Source organism: Carcharhinus amblyrhynchos, chromosome 23 (assembly GCF_965287045.1).
Source record: "Carcharhinus amblyrhynchos chromosome 23, sCarAmb.v2.hapA, whole genome shotgun sequence".
Taxonomy (NCBI): domain Eukaryota; kingdom Metazoa; phylum Chordata; class Chondrichthyes; order Carcharhiniformes; family Carcharhinidae; genus Carcharhinus; species Carcharhinus amblyrhynchos.
In genome coordinates this window covers 39,125,992-39,147,650 of record NC_137346.1, presented here as the reverse complement: position 1 = coordinate 39,147,650, position 21,659 = coordinate 39,125,992, and the positions used below count along the sequence as shown (strand labels likewise).

The 21,659-nt window shown below is 47.7% G+C and overlaps 1 protein-coding gene across 1 annotated transcript in view; it reads left to right on the top strand.

Annotated features, from left to right (window-relative positions):
• The first annotated feature begins 1,324 nt into the window (after positions 1-1,324).
• Positions 1,325-21,659, top strand: part of rasa4 (RAS p21 protein activator 4) — a 200,756-nt gene continuing 180,421 nt past the window's right edge. Inside the window, 3 exon segments of the mRNA XM_080210387.1 lie at positions 1,325-1,570; positions 18,503-18,534; positions 18,537-18,558. Of these exon segments, the coding sequence (XP_080066513.1) occupies positions 1,506-1,570; positions 18,503-18,534; positions 18,537-18,558 (119 nt within the window). The 5' untranslated portion in view covers positions 1,325-1,505.

Below are 21,659 nucleotides of genomic sequence, written 5' to 3'. Positions count from 1 at the left end.
ACAGGCCCTTCGGCCCTCAATGTTGTGCCGAGCTGTGTCCAAACACAAGATCAAGCTATCCCCTCCCTATCATTCTGGTGTGCTCCATGTTCCGATCCATGACCTGCTCAGTATGGCCAATGAACCTAACCTGCACATCTTTCGGACTGTGGGAGGAAGCTGGAGCATCTGGAGGAAACCCACACAGACATGGGGAGAATGTGCAGACTCTGCATGGATAGTGACCCAAAGCCAGAATTGAACCCGGGCTCCTGAGGCTGTGAGGCACCGTGCCACCCAATCCAGGTTAAAATCGCAGCCCAAATATGTGATATATAAAAATAAATGGACTCTTTGCCAAAGCCCCTGGAACCTGCTCCATGCACCATTCAGTAAGATGGCTGGTTTTTGGAACTCCCTTACCTCTCCACTTTTCTCACCCAATCCCTTAGTGCAGAAAAAAAAATCACCAATCTCAGTCTGGGTCTGAATATGTGTAACCCTCTGGGGTAGAGAATTCTACAACATCTATCCTTCTGAATATATCATTTCAGTTGCAAGTGTTCTCATTAAGGAGCCAGGCATAATTTACACAGCACTGAGGGGCAGTAACTGAATGCATCACCTTTTTACGAATTGATTCAATCCCAGAGTCACTTTTGTGTGAAATAAAAGTAAGAGCTGGAGGAGACTGGGTTGTTTGAAATCAAAATGTTAATATTGGAAACAAAGAAAAGTACAGCACAGGACCAGGCCCTTCAAACCCATGCCAATCATGATGCCCTAACCTAACTGAAGTGCCCTTACTCAGACCATATCCCTCTATTCCCTCCTAATTCATGCACCCATCCAGATCCTCTTAAATGTTGCTAAAGTGCCTGCTTCCACCACCTCCTCTGGCAGCGCGTTCCAGGCACCTAACGCTCTCTGCATGGAAAACTTCCCCCGCACATCTCCCTTCAACTTTCCCCCTCTCACCTTGAACCTGTACTCCCTTAAAGCGCTCAGAAACCTCAGCATCTGTGGAGGAAGATTATTCTCTCTCCGAAGCTGCTATCAGAGGTGCTAAGATTCTGCAGCATTTTTGTTTTGTTTGGGATTCCAGCATCCGCAATATTTTGCTTTTATTTATGTGTAACGAAGCCCCCTGAATTCTGCTCCCTTATTGACATGCAGGTTATTACTTACAAGGCGTTCCCTCCTGGTTTTAATATGCGCTGTGACCAATCACGGTTCCTTCACCTGCCCCCGGGGCACCTCCCAGTTCTCGCTGAGAGTAGCAGGGTTTTGAGCTGCACATGGTGAGTGCCAGGGAGGGTTTGGTAAGCTGCAGATCAGGCGGGGCTGTGTGTGTGTGTGAGATACACACACTGACAGAGGGAGCTGTCCAGTAGCCCGGAGCACAAGCCTCTTCCCCGGGTAACACACAGCACTCGCATCTTTCTCTCGCCAGCAACTTTTGATCCAAAGCTCCTGGAGTTTGATTTTATTTCCCCCCCCCAAACTCTTCCCCCTCCCAGCTGGACATGGCAAAGCGAAGCTCCTTGTTCTTGAGGATCATCGAAGGCAAGAAATTACCAGCCAAAGACCTGTGAGTATGGGGCAGTTGTGTCTTGTCTTCGGCAGTTTGTAGAGAGCTTCCTGCACACAGTGAGCTTTTTTAAACAGTTGATCTGGGGTTAGAATTGTTCCCCAGCCTTCAGCACATCACAGGACGCGGTGAAGTTTATTTCCAGGATTTGCTGGGTGGGTTTTACCCAGTGATTTAGTTCGGGGTTTAAATTGGGTGCTGGGTTGAGGGTCACTGGGCTGTGTTCACAGCGGCTGCTGCTGTACCCGGGGCCGGTCCCCACATCCAGCCCGCCAGCGTCCCCATTCATTCCGCTGCTGGGAACAGGAGGCTGGCGGTCGGTATCGCGGTCACAGTGAACTGTGTGTGTCCAACTCCTTCCTCTCCGTGTGCACAGGAACTCCCCTCTCCAGGACCCCCGACAAGATGCCCAGCAAATCCAGACCCTTTCCATCATTACCCAATCCAACTATCAGTGTCAGACCCCTGCTGAGGCCGGAGCCATCCCCCCACCCCCACTTTTACTGTCATTTCTCTCTCCTCATATTCTTCTTTGTCCAGTTTATTTATTTCACCCTCTCTCCACCTGCTCGTTCTCTCCTGTCTTTCTGCCCCCTTCTCCGTCCCCTTTTCCCTTTCTCCCCACTTTCTTCTCTCTCCCTTTTCTCTCCGCTCCTTTCTCCACATCCCTTTCCCTTCCTCCCCCTTTCCCTTCCTCCCCCGTTCCCTTCCTCCCCCTTTCCCTTCCTCCCCCGTTCCCTTCCTCCCCCGTTCCCTTCCTCCCCCGTTCCCTTCCTCCCCCTTTCCCTTCCTCCCCCTTTCCCTTCCTCCCCCTTTCCCTTCCTCCCCCATTCCCTTCCTCCCCCTTTCCCTTCCTCCCCCTTTCCCTTCCTCCCCCTTTCCCTTCCTCCCCCTTTCCCTTCCTCCCCCTTTCCCTTCCTCCCCCATTCCCTTCCTCCCCCTTTCCCTTCCTCCCCCTTTCCCTTCCTCCCCCATTCCCTTCCTCCCCCTTTCCCTTCCTCCCCCTTTCCCTTCCTCCCCCGTTCCCTTCCTCCCCCGTTCCCTTCCTCCCCCGTTCCCTTCCTCCCCCGTTCCCTTCCTCCCCCGTTCCCTTCCTCCCCCGTTCCCTTCCTCCCCCGTTCCCTTCCTCCCCCGTTCCCTTCCTCCCCCGTTCCCTTCCTCCCCCATTCCCTTCTTTTCCCCTTTTTCCTTTTGTCTTTTTCACCCTCCACTTTTTCCTTTCAACCTCACTCTCTTTCTCTCTGTTCCTTTCTCTTTTCCCTTTTCTTTCTCCCCCTCTTCTCTTCCCCCCTTTTTCTCTCTGCCCCTTCACTCTCCATTCTCTCCCCCTTTATCTCTCTGCCCCTTCACTCTCCATTCTCTCCCCCTTTATCTCTCTACCCCTTCACTCTCCATTCTCTCCCCCTTTATCTCTCTACCCCTTCACTCTCCATTCTCTCCCCCTTTTCTCTCTGCCCCTTCACTCTCCATTCTCTCCCCCTTTTCTCTCTGCCCCTTCACTCCATTCTCCACACTCTATTCTCTCCCCCTTTCCTCTCACTGCCTTTGACAGGAGCTTTATCTAAATCAAAAATCACAGTCAGCCACAGAGACCAATAGCTTTCAGTTTTAATCGACATCTTGAAGGAGGCACGTGGAAAAGATATTCCTTTAAGGGCACAACTAATATATCAAACAAATGTGTGTTCCATTCAAATGAAGAGATGCCAGAATGCGCTACAAGAACACAACAAAACTAAATCACAATGTTCTCCTCAGTATTAGACTCTTCCCTGAGGTGCACAGCACCCAAGGGTGCAGAGGGCTAGATTTGTTTTTTTTTCACTGTCTGATTTCAGGTTGGTGTGTGGGGCTCTTAAAACAGTGGATTCCATTAGGCTTCAGAAGGAGACCAGTTGAAAATGGCTAACTTCTGCCGTTTCCCTAGGAACTGAGCAGAATCTCTGTGAAGTATTTTAGCCTGGCACAAAAGGGTATCTGTCACCAACCTACCCTCAGCAAAAAAGATAACTACACCAGGACAATCCTCATAATCTCCATCAGCGTTCCGAGCATCCCCATCAGCTAATAATGTGCAGGAGAGGTTGAGTAAAGATGTGACTGAGTGATGTGTAACTGTAAATGAAGCTACGGATAGACAGTTTCCCATTCACTCCCACTGAACAGAATAGCGCTGAGTCAAAATATTTCAAATTTAAATTACTTTGAATTAAAGCCCTATTCCAGGGACCTGAGACTGACAGATGAGCGAAGTACCAAGGGAATGCTGCGCTGTCCTCTTTTGGATGAGATATGAAACTTGAGGCTGTATCTGCCCCTTTAGACAAATGTAAAAATCCCACTGCAAGTCCTGTGTCGTGTCTTGGCTGATACTTGTCTCTTAACTGTTATCAATTGAAGAGTTTACCTGGTTATCTGTGGGACCTTGTTGTGCGGGCAGCACAGTGGTTAGCACTGCTGCCTCACAGCACCTGGGATCCAGGTTCAATTACGGCTTCGGGTCACTCACTGTCTGTGTGGAGTTTGCACATTCTCCCCGTGTCTGTGTGGGTTTCCCCCGGGTGCTCCGGTTTCCTCCCACAGTCCTGAAGACGTGCAGGTTAGGTTGCTTGGCTGTGCTAAATTGCTCCTTTGTGTTAGGGGGATTAGCAGGGTAACTACATGGGGTTGTGGGATTAGAGCCTGAGTGGGATTGTTGCAGGGTCAATGGGTACTGTTCAGGTTCTATTCTATGGATTCTATAAATAGATTAATGAATTATCTACATTACAACAGTGACTGCACTTCAAAACTGAGTGTAAAACGCTTCAGGATGTCCTTTGGTAGTGAGAGGTACTATTAAATGCAAATTGTTCTTTTCTCACTCCTGTGCAACCTCGTGTTCCAACTAAAATGTAACTGAGATAATAAATAGGACTGATAGGAATGCAATTCTGTTTTGATTTGACTGTTTAGCTGTGTCTTTGGAGGGACTGTGTACAAGGATTACTGTGCCTGTGCATTGAGGAGAGACATTTCATCCATGGAAGATGCTTGCATTGGAAAAGGGGATTAAATGGGAGTGGATACACTGCATCCCACTCTGGTGTTCAATATTAATACAAGCATTGGGGTAAAGAAGCATGTGTTCAAGCAAGATAGCTACACTGTTAACATGGGAACTTTATTTATTAGTGCCACAAGTAGGCCTATATTAACACTGCAATGAAGTTACTGTGAAAATCCCCTAGTCACCACACTCCGTTGCCTGTTGGGGTAGACTGAGGGAGAATTTAGCATGGCCAATGCACCCAACCAGTATGTCTTCAGGACTGTGGGAGGAAACCGGAGCACCCGGAGGAAACCCACACAGACATGGGGAGAATGTGCAGTGATCCAAGCCAGGAATCGAACCCGGCTCCCTGACACTGCGAGGCAGCAGTGCTAACCACTGTGCCACAGTGCTGCACAAGAGGCTCCTTCTGTGTGTGATGGAAAAGAGATAGCCAGAGTAATCCCACTTTCCTGCTATTGGTCTCTCTAGCCTGTGGCACTTTAAGTGCACATCAAAATAATGTTTGAAATGCAGTGTGGGTTTCTGCCTCTACTACCCTCTGGGGCAAAGGTGAAACAGATTCTCCTCCACTCTCCTCTAATCCTTCCGCCAATTACTTTAACTCTTGCTCCCTGGTTCCTGGTCTCACTGCTCAGGGAAACAGCTCCTTCCAAACAACTCTATCCAATCCCCTTACAACTTGGAGGATTTCAATTAAACCTCCCCTCAGCCTCCGTGTCCCAAAGATAAACCATCCCAGTGCAGCCAATCTTTTCTCATAGCTCCAATTCTCCATTTCTGGCATCCACTTTGTATATCTCTTCTGTCTGCTCTCTAGAACAGTCACACCTTTCCTGTAATGTGGTAACCAGAACTCCCTGCATCACTCTGTCTGTGGCCTAACCAGTGTTGTATATGGCTCTAACACAATGGGCAGGATTTTCCATGCAATCTGCCATGTGTTCCCTGGCAGCGGGGGCAGCCCACCATGGCCAGTGGTGGGATCTTCTGCTTCTGCTGTTGTCAACGGGTTTTCTGTTGAATGCATCCCTCACAACCCTAAAACCCGGGGCAGGGATACCCCATTGGCAGCACTGGAAAATCTTGCTGGTACGAACAGCTGGAAAATTCTGGCCAACCTCTCTGTTCTTACACTCTATCCCTCGACTAATAAAAGCATGCGCCCAGTTGGTCTTTTTAAGCACCTTAGCATAGAATCCCTACAGGAGGCCATTCAGCCCATCAAGTCCGCACCAACCACAACCCCACCTAGGCCCTATCCCCGTAACCCCTACTGATCCTACTCTCTTCAGGACACGCAGGGTCTGTAGCTGTCAGCATGTGACCATTTATTCTCTTGTCTTGTTTGTTCTCTCCACTTGCATGACCTCACACTGTTGATTGGGTTGCCATTGCTATTTTTCCATTCTCCTGACCCATCCACTGATCTCTCCCTACAGTTCACAGCGTCACTTTCAACCACGTGACCAACATTTGTGTCACTTGCAAACTTTGTAATCGTGCCCACTATATTTAAGTCTAAATCACTGATGTGCGCCATACAAAGCAAGACACCTGATACTGTGTCCTAAAGAACGCCAGTGGAGGCTGCCTTTGCTTCCAGCCTCTGAGCCAGATGTGGATCCAAACTTGTCCATAAACCCCTTCCTTTGCTGATTGGTCTATCATGTGGGACTTTGCTGGTAACCTGGTCTCTTTCTGTGCTGAAATCAGGCCGTGGTTGAGGAAAACCATGTCTAAACTAGACTACATCAGACACACTATCCTCATTGAGCTTCCTTGTTATCTCCACAATAAGATATGACCTTCCATTATCAAGTCCATACAGACAACCATTGATCAATCCATGGCTTTCTAAGTGATGACTTATACAATCTCTTCAGAAAATTTTCTGACAATTTACCCACCACCGGCACGCTCCAGATTGCAATCTTTCCACACCCTGTCACCTTTTTTGACAGCTGGGAGCTTGGCACCGGTAAGGGGGAGGTGGAGCCTAACGTGCCAGTGGAAACAGCTTCAGAGGGTACAGCCACCCCCGCCGTCACATTCCCCCCCCCCCCTGTTTTGTTCTCCCAGCATATCCCCCCATCATTTGCTCCCTGGCTTATCCCCCCCATCACACCCCTTTTCATATCCCACCTCCATATTCCCCATCATATACCCCGTCCCACTCCTCCATCATCCTCCTGACATATCCCCCCACCATACCCCTCCCTGCCATACCCCTCCCTGCCATACCCCTCCCTGCCATACCCCTCCCTGCCATACCCCTCCCTGCCATACCCCTCCCTGCCATACCCCTCCCTGCCATACCCCTCCCTGCCATACCCCTCCCTGCCATACCCCTCCCTGCCATACCCCTCCCTGCCATACTCCCCGTTGTAACCCTCACCCTGTTGTAGCTCCCTCATCAGGCCCTATGCAGGCCCACTACGTTGGCAATGTCTCTGGCACATCAACAGCCATGCCCCCGCCATGCCTCCGATTCCCCAGTATGGCCCTGGTGCCTGCTCTCCACGAGTGGAGACCAGCAGTGATTTGTGCCATCTCACTGGAGAGGTGGGAATCATCCAGAACTGGGGAAGAATACATGCCGACCTCCCTAATCATATGGAAAAACAGTCAATCTGATGCTAATACGCTCCGCACCCTTTCTGGGTGCAAAGCGGTTTGTGTATTAAAAAAGAGTCCGGAAAGATGGCAATCTGTTTCATGCCGGGTGTGAGAAAATGATAAAATCTCATCCTCTGTTTCACACCCATTCTTTTCCCTTTGGGAGTGTGGGAAGGTTTACCTGAGCTGATATTCACCCTGTGGAGCCATGTAATGAATGCTTCTTCCATTGCCAACAAGACCTGATGTTGTATTCGAACCCAGAGCCTCTGGTCAAGAGGTAGGGACACTACCAGTGGGCTATAAGACCTTTTAGAGGTTAGCTAACTGGCCTTTAAAAGCTCCATCCAATCTTCTTCCGTTTTTAAACAACAGCTGTCCACTATTCTCACATGTAAACTGAGTGGATGGGCAAATGCTGGTCAGTGTCTCCACTATTTCCACCCTTGCTTCCTTAGAAGAGTAAGAAGTCTCACAACACCAGGTTCAAGCTCAACAGGTTTATGTGGAATCACGAGCTTTCAGAGCACTGCTCCTTCATCAGGTGAGTCAGCACTCCGAAAGCACATGATATCTGTTAGACTTGAACCTGGTGTTGTGAGGCTTCTTACTGTGCCCATCACAGTCCAATGCTGGCATCCCCACATCATCTCTAAGGAGACTGGAATATAGTTCATCTGGGCTTTACAATCTATGTACTTTCAAATCTTTAATATTTCCCCTCTCACAATGTTTACACCATCCGATCTTTCACACTCCTCCTCCTTGGCTGCAATGCCGAACCATCACCCTTTTTTTTTGAAGGCAAGAAGCAAAATTTTCATTATGAAACATGCCCACGACTTCTGCCTCCACCTTTTCGGTTTCTTGCTGGCCCCACTCATTCCCTTGTTATTCTCATGCTGTTTATGTTTTTATCAAACATCTTTGGGTTTTGTTTGATATTACTTGCCAATATTTTTCATGGCCTCTCTTTTTGCTTTTCTAATTTTCTTTTGGAATTTCACCTCTGCACTTTCTATGCTGCTGTGGCTTTCTGTATCTGATGTAAGTTTCTCTTTATTCTTATATTTACTCTGTGTGCTCTTTGACGTTTGGGAGAAGGGGAATGGGAGGGGGCGCAGAGATTTAGGAGTTGCCCGCCTCTTTTCTTTGTGGGAATATATTGGTTCTGAACCCTCCCGATCTCCTCCTTGAATACCAGCTCCCACTGTTCTGTCACTGATTTATCTTCAACTGGCTGTTCCCAGTCCAATTTTGACAAATTACATTACAGCGGCTTAACAAAATAGGTCATTTATTTAGAAGAAAAATGCCAAAGATGCTGGAGATGTGAAATAAAAATAGAAAGTGCTGGATTAGCTCAGCAGGTCTGGCAGCATCTGTAGAGAGAGGAACAGATTTAACATTTTGAGTCTAATATGACTCTGCTTCAGAATTGCTTATTTAAAAAATTATTTATATTTAAACATATGTATATTTAAAACTTTTGTATATAGTGTATCTATCTAAAACATTTACTCTTGCTTTAACATTATTCTTTTCCATATCTAAGCTAAGCCTAACTGAATTATTATCACTGGTCACCGACTGATACTCCTTCCATCTGCTCAGCCTCATCTCCTCAAACAATATCCAGAATTGCCTTTCTCCTTGTTCGAGTTTTTTCATAACATTGGCGAAGGTCAAACGTCAGATCAAGGCTAGGATGGGGTGCGGCGCCTCATCTTGTCAGCTTGGATCTTGTTTGTCTCTCTAGTGGGGACCATGAATTGGATTCAGTTGGATTTTGAATTTGGTTTTCACAGAAAGCAAAGTCTCTGTAACTCTAAGGATGGAGCAAAACATTTAAAATAAGCGTCTCTTCGTAATGGCTAAAAGAAAGTTCTCCTGAATGCCTAACAAGAATGCTGTGCTCTCTGAACACTTCACACTGAGGTCCTGCTTTTTGTCCTCTTTCCTAGATCCCTAAAATTTGCCTGTGGGAGATTACCCCCCCCTCTTTCTACTGATGTTGGTGCTGACATGGATCACAGTCTATGGCTGTTCATTCTGTTCCCTTCCCACCCCGCCCTGCCTTTTGGAGCTGCCATTGCAGCCTTGATACTGTCACCTAAGAGACAACCTACCATCCTAGAGTCATGGTGCAGCTGCAGAAATCACAAAATACTATAGTGCTGGAGGAGGCCATTTGGCCCATTGAGTCTGTACTAACCACAATCCCACTCAGGCCCTATTCCCATAATTCCAAGTATTTATCCTGCTAATCTCCCTGACACTAGGGTCAATTTAGCATGGCCAATCCACCTAACCCACACAACTTTAGAGTTTGGGATGGAATTGGAGCACCCAGAAGAAACCCACGCAGACACAGGGAGACTGTGTAAACTCCATGGAAGTGAACCCAGGTTCTTGGCATTGTGAGGCTGCAGTGCTAACCACTGTACCACTCTGCTGCCCACAAGTGACATGTTTTTAGTTGCCCTAACTATTGAATCCTCGATCATGATCAAATTCTGACCTTCCTCCTTCTCAACAGCTGAGTCACCCATGATGGCTGTACTCCCGGGGGGAACCACCGAGGCTTTAATGAAGAGTCATTGACCTGAAACGTTAACTATGTTTTCTCTTTCTACAAATGCTGTCAGACCTGCTGAGAATTTCCCGCATTTTCTTTCTTTATGAGCTGTTGCTCTTGTTAGTCTTTAGATCTGAATGCCAGTTAGAGAACAAGGTGCAACCAGTGGATTCCTGCATTACCCGTCTGCTCTTCCTTGTATGTCTGGTGGTCACCCATTCTCTCACTACTGCCACATCCCAAGCAGTGGGGTGACCATTGATGCCCCCTCCCCTTCGCATGCACGCACAGCCACGTAACAGCCATGCAGGTACGCAGATGTTATGTTGGCCTTCAGAGCGAGAGGATTCAAGTACAGGAGTAGGGATGTCTTGCTGCGATTATACAGGGTCTTCATAAGGCCACAGCTGGAATATCGTGTGCAGTTTTGGTCTCCTTATCTGAGGAAGGTTGTTCTTGCAGAGAAGGTTTACCAGTCTGATTCCTGGGATGACAAGACTGACATACGGGGAGAGATTGAATTGGTTAATATTGCATTTGCTGGTGTTCAGAAGAATGGGGGGGGGGGGGGAGAATCTCATTGAAACGTATAAAATTCTGACAGGTGTATACAGGGGTTGATGCAAGAAGGATGTTCCTGATGGTGGGGGGTGTCCAGAACCAGAGGTTACACTCTGAGGATACAAGGAAGACTGTTTGGGACAGAGATGAGGAGGACTTTCTTCACCCAGAGAGCGGTCAGCCCGTGGAATTCATCACCACTCAATGTAGTTGAGGCCAAAATATTAAATACTTTCAAAATGCAGTTAGATATATAGTACTTGGGGCAATGGGGATCAAAGGATATTGGGGAGGGGAAGGCAGGATCAGGCTATTGAGTTGGGTGATCAGCCATGATCACAATGTATTGTGGAACAGGCTCAAAGGGCCAAATGGCCTCCTCCTGCTTCTGTTTTCTATGTTTCTACGCACCATTCAAGCCTCTCAAAAGCTGCCCTCCGAATACTTGGCTGCGCAATAAAATGTAAAGCTGCCAAGCGCTGAAATAAGTAGGTCACGCACAACAAAAGAACCTTAGAAGGGACGTTAGCGATTATCACCAGAAATGTGCGGCTGACGCGAGTGACTCCAGAAGTTGCTCAAGCATCAAAATCTACCAGCTTGACAACATTTCCTGCAGCTGTGATTGCCCAGGACACAGGAGACATCCTGGAGTTCCCACATGGAACAGGATGTGCATTTGACAAGATTGAGGTGCCCTGCCAAGTCATGATCTATTAGACGGCTATCTATACTTACCAGCAATAAATTTAAGATTTGTTCCTGATCTGACCAGAAAAAATCTTTGATGTGGAGATGCCGGCATTGGACTGGGGTAAACACAGTAAGAAGTCTGACAACACCAGGTTTAAGTCCAACCTGACGAGGGGAGAGACCCCGAAAGCTTGTGAGTTTACCATCAAATAAATTGGTCAGAAAAATCTTTACCAGCTTCTTGCCAATCACCTTGTGCTCCTTGACCTCTGGCCTGTCTGATTGAAGAATGTTTCACTAAAGGAAACAATTGCTTGATGTTTTCTCAATGTATTTACTCACCTGCAGGTCGTCTTCCTGGCCTGAGCCCCTACTTCACACTCCTTTTGCACTCCTGTCAACTCTGTTCCTGCTGTCTCCACTCAGACTCAAGTTCTTTCACTGCCAGAAGCACCTGTAAAGTAGAAAACATTGCAAAGGACAGGAGTTAAAAAGAGTAAAAGAATTGGAAATGAGCCATGGTTTGGAGAATTAGGAGGAGGTGACTGAATGCTTGAACCAAAGCAGTGAAATTTGGAGAAGGTTTGTAAAGGGGAAATGGAAGAGTGTAGGGAGGACTTGGGCAACCCAGCTGTCTAGTCTATCACTGATGGTACAACTCTCCCACACCGAGGATTGTGAATAAATGGTATATTCATATGTACGTAAAGGATGTAAATAAGGTTGAAAGAGTGCAGAGAAGGTTCACAAGGATGTTGCTGGGACTTGAGAAGCTGAGTTACAGAGAGAGATTGAATAGGTTAGGACTTTATTCCCTGGAGTGTAGAAGAATGAGGGGAGATTTGATAGAGGTGTATAAGATCTTGATGGGTATAGATAGAGTGAATGCAAGCAGGCTTTTTCCACTGAGGCTAGGGGAGGGAAAAAACCAGAGGGCATGGGTTAAGGGTGAAAGGAGAAAAGTTTAAAGGGAATATTGGGGGGGGGGAGCTTCTTCACACAGAGAGTGGTGGGAGGGTGGAATGAGCTGCCGGATAAAGTGGTAAATGCGGGGTCACTTTTAACATTTAAGAAAAACTTGGACAGGTTCATAGATGAGAGGGGTGTGGAGGGATATGGTTCAAGTGCAGGTCAGTGGAACTAGGCAAAAAATGGTTCGGCCCAGACAAGAAGGGCCAAAAGGCCTGTTTCTGAGCTGTAATTTTCTATGGTTCTATGATATCTATCTATGAAGTATATATTTACCAAGCTTGCTGAAAAGGTCAAGGAAGTAGAACGTTTTAGGGGTTTGAAGGGAGTGATGGATATGGGTTTGGTGGACAGGTCTCTTGGGGGGATATTTTTGGGACTTACCTGATGCTCCTGTGAAATCTCAAGGACATTTTGGATTTATAAGGAGTAGGGTTTGGAGATTGGGTAAGGTGGCTCACTGGGTTAATGCCCCTCTGTCTGAGCCAGAGGCTTTGGGTTCACGAACCACTCCGGGACATGTTGGCTACAGAAGGAGTGTCCATGGTGTGGCTGAAAAGGTCAAATCGACCTGTGGATCTTTCCAAGACATCCATGGCAGGGAATAAGAGTGGGAGAGATTCCTGATCAGCCATGCTTGATACAGGGTGAGGTCTGATAAACCATAGCGACATATGTCTGCCTAACAGACAGATATGTCGATGGTCCCTCATGGGTCATGGTTAATTTGGATAGAAAAGGGGAGGAAGAAAACAAGTTAGCTAAGGGTTGGTAATATGGCATCATTTGGTAACCACGTTCTCCTTGAGTTTGCCGTGGGAGTCGAAGATGAATTTTCCTCAGCATTTTGTTAAAATTGGCTGGTGTCTTTTCTCTACATTTTGTCTCCTTGGGTGTTTATAGAACTGGTCATGAATGTGCTCGTGTCTCATATTTATGTCAGTCATGTCGCTGCCCTGTCAGTTGTGGTATGTTGGATAGCAGGCTTGCCTCTGAGTCAGAGGTTGTGGGTTCATAGACCCATTCCAGAGACCTGAGCACCACAATCTAGCCTGACGTTCCAGTGCCTTACTGAGGGAGTGCTGCGTTGTCCAAGATGCGAACCTCCAGGCGACACGTTAAACCGAGGCCCTTCTACCCTCTTGAGGAGAGGGAAAGGATCTAAAAGACCCCGTGGGACTATTTTAGAGCAGGGGAGTTATCCCTCGTGCCCAGGTCATTCTTTATCCCTCAATCAATATCTCAAAAACAGATGACTTGACTATTATCATATTGCCGGTTGTGGAATCTTGCTGTGCTCAAATTGGCATGATGTGGAGATGCCGGTGTTGGACTGGGGTAAATACAGTAAGAAGTCTCACAATGCCAGGTTAAAGTCCAACAGGTTTATTTGTAGCAAACACCACTAGCTTTCGGAACTGGCTGTTTCTTCGTTAGGTGGGTGGGAGTTCTGATCACGAACAGGGCACAAAGACACAAACTCAATTTACATGAATAATGATTGTCTGCACCTTTAAGACTCACATTCCAATGTGAGTGGAGACAGCATTAAGCACAGGTTAAAGAGATGTGTATTGTCTCCAGACAGAACAGTTAGTGAGATTTTGCAAGCCCAGGCAATCCTGGGGGTTACAGATAGTGTGACATGAACCCAAGATTCCAGTTGAGGCCGTCCTCATGTGTGCGGAACTTGGCTGTCAGTCTCTGCTCAGCGACTCTGCTCATGTAAATTGAGTTTGTGTCTTTGTGCCCTGTTTGTGATCAGAACTCCCACCCACCTAACGAAGGAACAGCCAGTTCCGAAAGCTAGTGGTGTTTGCTACAAATAAACCTGATGGACTTTAACCTGGTGTTGCGAGACTTCTTACTCAAATTGGCAGCCATGATTTGTATATCATAAGAGTGACCGAACGTCAATAAATACTCCATTGGCAGTGAAATGATTTGGGTGGTTGTAAAAAGGTGCTATACAAATGCAGGTCTTTTATTTTTTTTTCTTTTTGTTCATTTTACGTGATTATGCAAGAAGCAGGAGAAAGAAACTCCCAGAGTAACGCAGGCAGCGATGGCGAGCTAACTGTCAGTAGTTCCTATCAATGATGTGGCCAGGGCTTTGGAGTCCCGGTAGTGGCGGTTTGCCCACACACACACACACACACACACAAAGCGGCTTGCCGCAGCTGGTCGTTTTTCTCTGGCTTCTGATGGGTGCTGGAAGGCAGTAAGTTACTGCTCCTGCGCTAGAGTTTCCCACAGGCCACATGTCAGGTGAGGCTGTCAGATCCTGTCAGGAAGACGATGAGACATTTTTTTTAACAACTGCAACAAAAAATTGCATTTGCATAGCACCTGTAAAACAACTTCATGGGAGTGTTTAACAAAAAAAACCACTGCAGCAGGTATTAAGTAGGCGGACAGATTTGGTCAAATGGTTTTAAAACGAACCACACAAAGGAAGCATCTTTCTAGTAAAGCCCAATGATAAATTGAAAGCTAAGTCAAGTTAATGGCATTTAACATATTTTAAAATATGTTTTCTTATTTATCCACCCTTTGTGTTCCTCACAGCCACTTTCTTTATTTTCATAGAATCCCTGCGGTACAGAAGGAGGCCATTCGGCCCATCGAGCCTGTACTGATCACAATCCCACCAGGCCCCATTCCGATAGCCCTCATTTACCCTGCTAATTCCTGTGACATTAGGGTCAATTTAGCACGGCCAATCCACCTAACCTGCACATCTTTGGACTGTGGGAGGAAACCGGAGCACCCGGAGGAAACCCACGCAGATGTGGGGAGGATGTGCAAACTCCACACAGACGGTGACCCAAGCCCAGAATCGAACCCAGGTCCCTGGCACTGGGAGGAAGCAGTGCTATAACCACCTTGCCAGTGTGCCACCCACCGTTTCCCACTGGTATTTTTTTTCTTACCGATCTATCCGGGTGTTATTCATTATTTACTGTAGGGCCTTGGTAACCACACATTGAAAAGAACAACTCTACCCCACACTAGTACTCTACAATCAGTGCTCTAACCCCACTAATTGAGCAGAAACTAGGGTTACCAACTACAATTAAAAGTATTCCAGGAGGTTTGGACACACAGCAAGCCCCTTCCTTCCTCCTTGTTGCCCGTCTCCAGCCACTAATTGGTCAATATGTCCGTCCTTGTGACATACTGCCTTCCTACACCAGTTTGGCTGTCACTTAAACTACATTTTTCCCCACTCAGTGTTTTTCTATCTGGTAAAGACAACTGTTCAAAGAAAATAGATATGGAAGGGTAGTAAAACAATCTTTTTTTAAACTCCCAATGATTTTGCTCCAGCGTCACACAGGGCAGTGTGCCAGAGATAGAAGTTCAATTGCTGGAGATTCCAGGCCGATCCTGGAGGGTTGGTGACCCTAACTCAATCTCCTAATTAAGAAACCAGAATGTCATCACTTGGGTCAAAGTGATATGTTTGTAGTGGTCATAGATCATAGAACCCTACAGTGCAGAAAGAGGCCCTTCGGCCCACTGAGTCTGCATCGACCACCATCCCACCCAGGCCCTACCCCCATATCCCTACATATTATACCCACTAATCCCCTCTAACCTACACATCCCTCGACACTAAGGGCAATTTCTTAGCACGGCCAATCAACCTAACCCGCACATCTTTGGGCTGTGGAAGGAAACTGGAGTACCCGGAGGAAACCCATGCAGACACGAAGAGAACATGCAAACTCCACACAGCCAGGTGCTGTGTATTGCCCACAATCCAGATCTATAACTGGCTGGTTACAAATAAAACTGAAATGAGTTAAAGTAACGTGTCAGTTTGTTTGATGGGAAATGTCAACGCGTTTATCTTGCAATAACCCCAGTGTGTATCCTGTACTCTCAGTGACGGTAACTCTTAAACGTTTGCAGAGTTAGGATTAGTTAACCCCTCGGAGATAGTTGACCCTCGGATAGCTCCCCTGTGCTGTTTAGCGCAGCCTTCATTTACATAAAAGCAGAACCACATCATGAGAAGACACTGCTGACATCGGTAACCAAGGCAACAGCCCATGCGCCACACCTAGGGGCCCGCTGCCTCTGCTCGAAGCCTGGACCTCGTACATGACCCTTGACTGACAGCCTGAGTGTGCTGCACTGTGAAAGCCGACTATTTTATTGCCCGTCCCTGAGGGCATTTAGGAGCTAACCAAAATACCATGGGTCTGGAGTCACATGTAGGCCGGACCAGGTAAGGACAACAGATTCCCTTCCCCATAGGCCATTAGTGAACCAGATGGGTTTTTCTACAATACTTGATAATGACTGCATGGTCATCAGGAGATTTTTAACTCCAGATATCTATTAAATTCAAATTTCACCAGGTGCTGTGGTGGGATTTGAACCCAGGCCCCCAGATTGTTGCCTTGGGTTACCAGTTCAGGGACAATACCACTGCCCCCCACCCTCCTGGGTTTATCCTCTATTTATTATTTGGAGCTCAGCGATGTTTTCGCTCTCTCATGTTGACATGAGGACTCCGCTCTTGCCGCTGTGGAATGGCGGCTGCGGAACGGGGTAAGTTCCCAGCAAACAGGCTGCACGTGCCAGGAATGAAGTCTGGAAATGTAAACAAGCCCGTCTGTCACCACTGCCTCTTTAGTTCACAAAGCTGAACTTAATGAAGCTGTTGTTTCAAACTTACTTCCTGAAGGCTGACAGCTTCTGCTTTCACACCCACAATTGTTCTCTTTAAACCTGTTCCAGGCCTCCTCCTTCCCGAAAGCCTGCAGCCTCTGCCCTCCCTCCCTCTCTCCCGCCCTTCCCTCGACGCCCCTCTCTCTCTCGTCCCCCCTCTCTCTGGCCCCACCCCCTCTCTCTCTGCCCCCCCCTCTCTCTCTCTCTCTCGGCCCCCCCCTCTCTGGCCCCACCCCCCTCTGCCTCTGCCCCCCTCTCTCTCTCTCTCTGGCTACCCCCCTCTCTCTCTCTCTCTGCCCCCCCCTCTCTCTCTTTCTCTCTCTGTGCCCCCCCCCCTCTCTCTCTTTGGCCCCCCCCTCTCTCTCTGCCCCCCCCCCTCTCTCTCTGGCTCCCCCTCTCTCTCTCTCTCTCTGCCCCCCCCCCTCTCTCTCTCTCTGCCCCCCCCCTCTCTCTCTGCCCCCCCCTCTCTCTCTCTGGCCCCCCCCCCCTCTCTCTGCCCCCCCCCCCCCCCCCCCCCCACCTCTCTTTTGGTTTTCAGCCTCTATAAAGTTCCATCTCAAAAACTATCTTTACAACCAAGCTTTCTGGTCTCTGTACATGTACATAAGAAGTCACTACTGGCTCTTTTATGCCTTTTATTTGCTCTCTACCCCCCTCCCCCCCCTCCCTCCTGCAGAAAATGCTTTAAGCTGTTTTCAGAGATTTGGGAGTGGGTATAGCTCAGTGAGAGAGCCTTTGACCGTGGATCAAGAGATAGGTCGGTGCAGGCTTGGAGGGCCGAAGGGCCTGTTCCAGTGCTGTAGTTTTCTTTGTTCTTTATTTATCAAGAAGTAAGGCACCCGATGAGGCCATTCAGCCCATCGAGTCAGTGCAGCTCTTTCCAAGAGCAGTCTTAATCTCACTCTTTCCCCCATATCCTTTCCGTGCTTTCAACATTAAAAGTCACCATTAGTGTTAGTTGTGTACTCCCGCTCCTGTTTCTTGTGTTATTGTCTCGAGAGTGTGGTACAGGCAAAGCCCCTCATTCTGAGGGGCAACTGTCTGATCAGTCGCTGGGGTGGAAACTTTAATAAAATCTACATTTAATATGAAAGGTCTCCCCGTGATTTTAGGGGCAGCGATCAGTCATTTCCCGAAGCCATTGCTTAGGTGAGAATTACATCAGAGTGTGCCCGAGTCACACGGACAGCAGGAGTAGGCCATTGGCCCTTCGAGACTGCTCCACCATTCATTTAGATCATGGCTGATCCTCAGACTCAATACCTAATCCACCTTCCCGTTTCCCCCATATCCCTTGATCCTTTCGCCCAACAGCTATATTAATTTCTTCTGAAATCACACACCTCAACTACATTCTGTGGTACTGAATTCCACACCCTCTGGGTGAAGAACTTTCTCCTCGCTCAGTTCTAAAAGGTTTACCCCTTATACTTAAACGATGACCCCTCATTCTGGACTCCCTCACCAGTGGGAACATTCTTTCTCCGTCTATCCTGTCTAACCCTGCTTGTAGTGATTCAACTGGTTGTTCACCTCATTGCAGTCTATGGGATCTTGCTGTGTGCAAAATGCCTCTCATTGTTACCTGCATAAGAATTGCAAAGTGAAATTCAACCTCTGAAAGCCTTTTGAAATGTGTTGATAGGACTGATTTATGAATGTAAGTCATCTTCCTACTAGCAACTTGTGCTGAGAATGTGCTTATATCGCCCGTGACTGTTGACAGGGAAGGTGACGCAAGTGAGAAATATTTAGTTCTGTTCTCTCTCTCTTACAGAACAGGAAGCAGCGATCCATACTGCATCGTCAGGATGACAATGAGACCATTATCAGGTAAGGGATTCTGTTCTGGAGAATGGCTAGCTGGAGAATGGCATCCTTTTTATTGTCTTTCTGTCCCCTTTGCTCGGGCTGTTTTCCCTCCTCCCCCTCTTGGACCAGTATTGGTGACATGGTGGGCTTTGATTCTCTGGGTATCACTTGTGGGTGATGTACTGAGTGTGTCACTGGGACAAGGGAGAGATCATCGTAAACTGAAGCCAATACTATCACCCTGACCCTCTGGCATGAGGATCCATTGGAGCTGGGTATGGGAGTGGATGTTAATGGTTGGGAGGTGAGAACTGGGGGAGGAGGAGGGGTTGGGGGGGGGGGGGGGGCGGTGAGGGATGTGCTGCCTGAGCTGTACAAGCAGGGAAACAGATGGCACGGTGGTTAGCACTGCTGCCTCAGGGCACCAGGGACCCGAGTTCGATTCCAGCCTCGGGGGACAGTCTGTGTGGAGTTTGTCCGTTCTCCCCGTGTCTGCGTGGGTTTCCTCCGGGTGCTCCGGTTTCTTCCCACAGTCCAAAGATGTGCAGGCTGGGTGAATTGGCCATGCTAAATTGCCCCTTAGTGTCCCATTAGCCATGGTAAATGTGTGGGATTATAGGGATGGAGTGGGGAAGAGGGTCTGAGTAAGATGCTCTGTCAGACTCAATGGGCTGAATGGCCTCTTCCTGCACTTTGGGGATTCCATGGATTCTAGAAGAGCGAGTTAATGTACAGGTGCAACAGGACAGTGGCCTGTTCTATAAAATCTACGATTCTATAAAATCCAGTCACCTCAGTCTCCATGCAACATCCAGAGGCACCTCCAGCAAGCTCCCTGGGCAGCGATTAGAGGCCAAACTCCCCTCACACACTGTTCACCCCCTCTCCCCAAACCCAGAGACATTGATAGTAATTGTTGCTGCCCTGGCCTTTAGTCCGTCACTGCCCCGCATTGCGCAGAGTATTAATGGAACCTGGTTTCACTGGACAGTAAAAGATTGACATCAGAATCACATGATGCTGAATGTATTTGTAAAATATCTAAAAGAACATTACAAACATTTCAAAATGCCAATCACAGAGTGTAACAATATTCAGGTTGTCCATAAACATCAGGTTGCACTCTGAGATGTTGTAATATAGTCACAAAACATTACAGATATTTCAATATGCTCTTTAGAGACATAGAAACTAGAAGCAGGATAGGCCATTTGGCCCTTCAAACCTGCCCTGTCATTCATTTTGATCATGGCTGATCATCAAATCCAATATTCTAATTCCCCCTTCCCCCCTGCCTTTAGCCCCAAAAAGTGGTATATAATTTTCTTCTCAAAATCACACAATGTTTTGGCCACGACTACTTTCTATGGTAATGAATTCCACACATTCACCACTCTCTGGGTGAAGAAATTTCTCCACACTTCAGTCTTAAAAGTTTGTCTTCGAACTATGAACACTAGTTCTGGACTCCCCCACCATTGGGAACACTCTTTCTGAATCTACCCTGTCTGACCAGGTTAGAATTTGATAAGTTTCTACGAGATCCCCTCTCACTCTTCTAAACTCCAATGAATACAATCCTACAAATGGTGCAAATGTTTAAGTCTTCTACACAGAATCAAGTTGCACTCTATGATGTTTCAATACAGTTGTGATGTGTGTAATGTTCACTATATACATTCAATGTGAGTTGGCCATTCCCTATTCTTGGTATGCTTAGATAGGGACCTTTCCCCATTGTGTCTCTGAGGCAGTGTTCCAAACACCCAGTGCAGCACTTGCAGTACAAGAAATACAGGCAGGAAAGGACATCAGACAAAGGGCTACATGCAACCTAAATGCTACAACCTCCCTGGTGGGGTAGGCCATCTCAACAGGACCAAAACACTGCCTCACTTACACATAGATGAATGTCAAGGAGGGGCAAGCAGACAGAATGGCCAGTGTGACCACTGGCAAGAAGTCATGCAAACTTCCACCCAGCTAAGCATCAGCTGGCAGAATGGGTCACAGGAGGACACAGAGTGGCTCGATGGCACAGTGGTTAGCACTGCTGCCTCACAGCCCCAGAGACCAGGGTTCAATTCCCGGCTCGGGTCACTGTCTGTTGGGCTATACCTTGCCAAAGTCAGAGCTGAGGTGCTGTTCGTGTAGGAGTGTGCAAGAAGGCTCCTGAGCTCCTCCAGGCAATGGTCACAAGAAGCAAGAAGTCTCAACACCAGGCTAAAGTCCAACAGGTTTATTTGGTAGCACAAGCCACTAGCATTCAGAGCGCTGATCCTTCATCAGATAAGTGGGAGTTCTGTTCACAAACAGGGCATATAAAGACACAAACTCAATTTACAAAATAATGGTTGGAATGCGAGTCTTTACAGGTAATTAAGTCTTAAAGGTACAGATAATATGAGTGGAGAGAGTGTTAAGCACAGGTTAAAGAGATGTGTATTGTCTCCAGACAGGACAGTTAGTGAGATTTTGCAAGCCCAGGCAAGTCATGGGAGTTACAGATAGTGTGGCATGAACCCAAGATCCCGGTTGGGGCCGTCCTCGTGTGCAGAACTTGGCTATCAGTCTTTGCTCAGTGACTCTGCGTTGTGTTGTGAAGGTCACCTTACCCGAAGATCAGAGGCTGAATGCCCGTGACCACTGAAGTGTTCCCCAACAGGGAGAGAACACTCTTGTCTGGTGATTGTCGAGTGGTGTTCATTCATCCATTGTCGTAGCGTCTGCATGGTCTCCCCAATGTACCATGCCTCGGGACATCCTTTCCTGCAGTGTATCAGGTGGACAATGTTGGCCGAGTTGCAAGAGTATGTACCGTGTACCTGGTGGACGGTGTTCTCACGTGAGATGATGGCATCCATGTCGATGATTCGACACATATTGCAGAGCAGGGTTGTGTGGTGTCATGGTCACTGTTCTCCTGAAGGCTGGGTAGCTTGCTGCAGACAATGGTCTGTTTGAGGTTGTTTGAAGGCAAGAAGTGGAGGTGTGGGGATGGCCTTGGCGAGATGTTCATCTTCATGTTGAAGGCTCTGGAGAAGATGTCGTATCTTCTCTGCTCTGGAGAAATACTGGATGACGAAGGATACTGTGTCCACCGTGTCCCGTGTTTGTCTTCT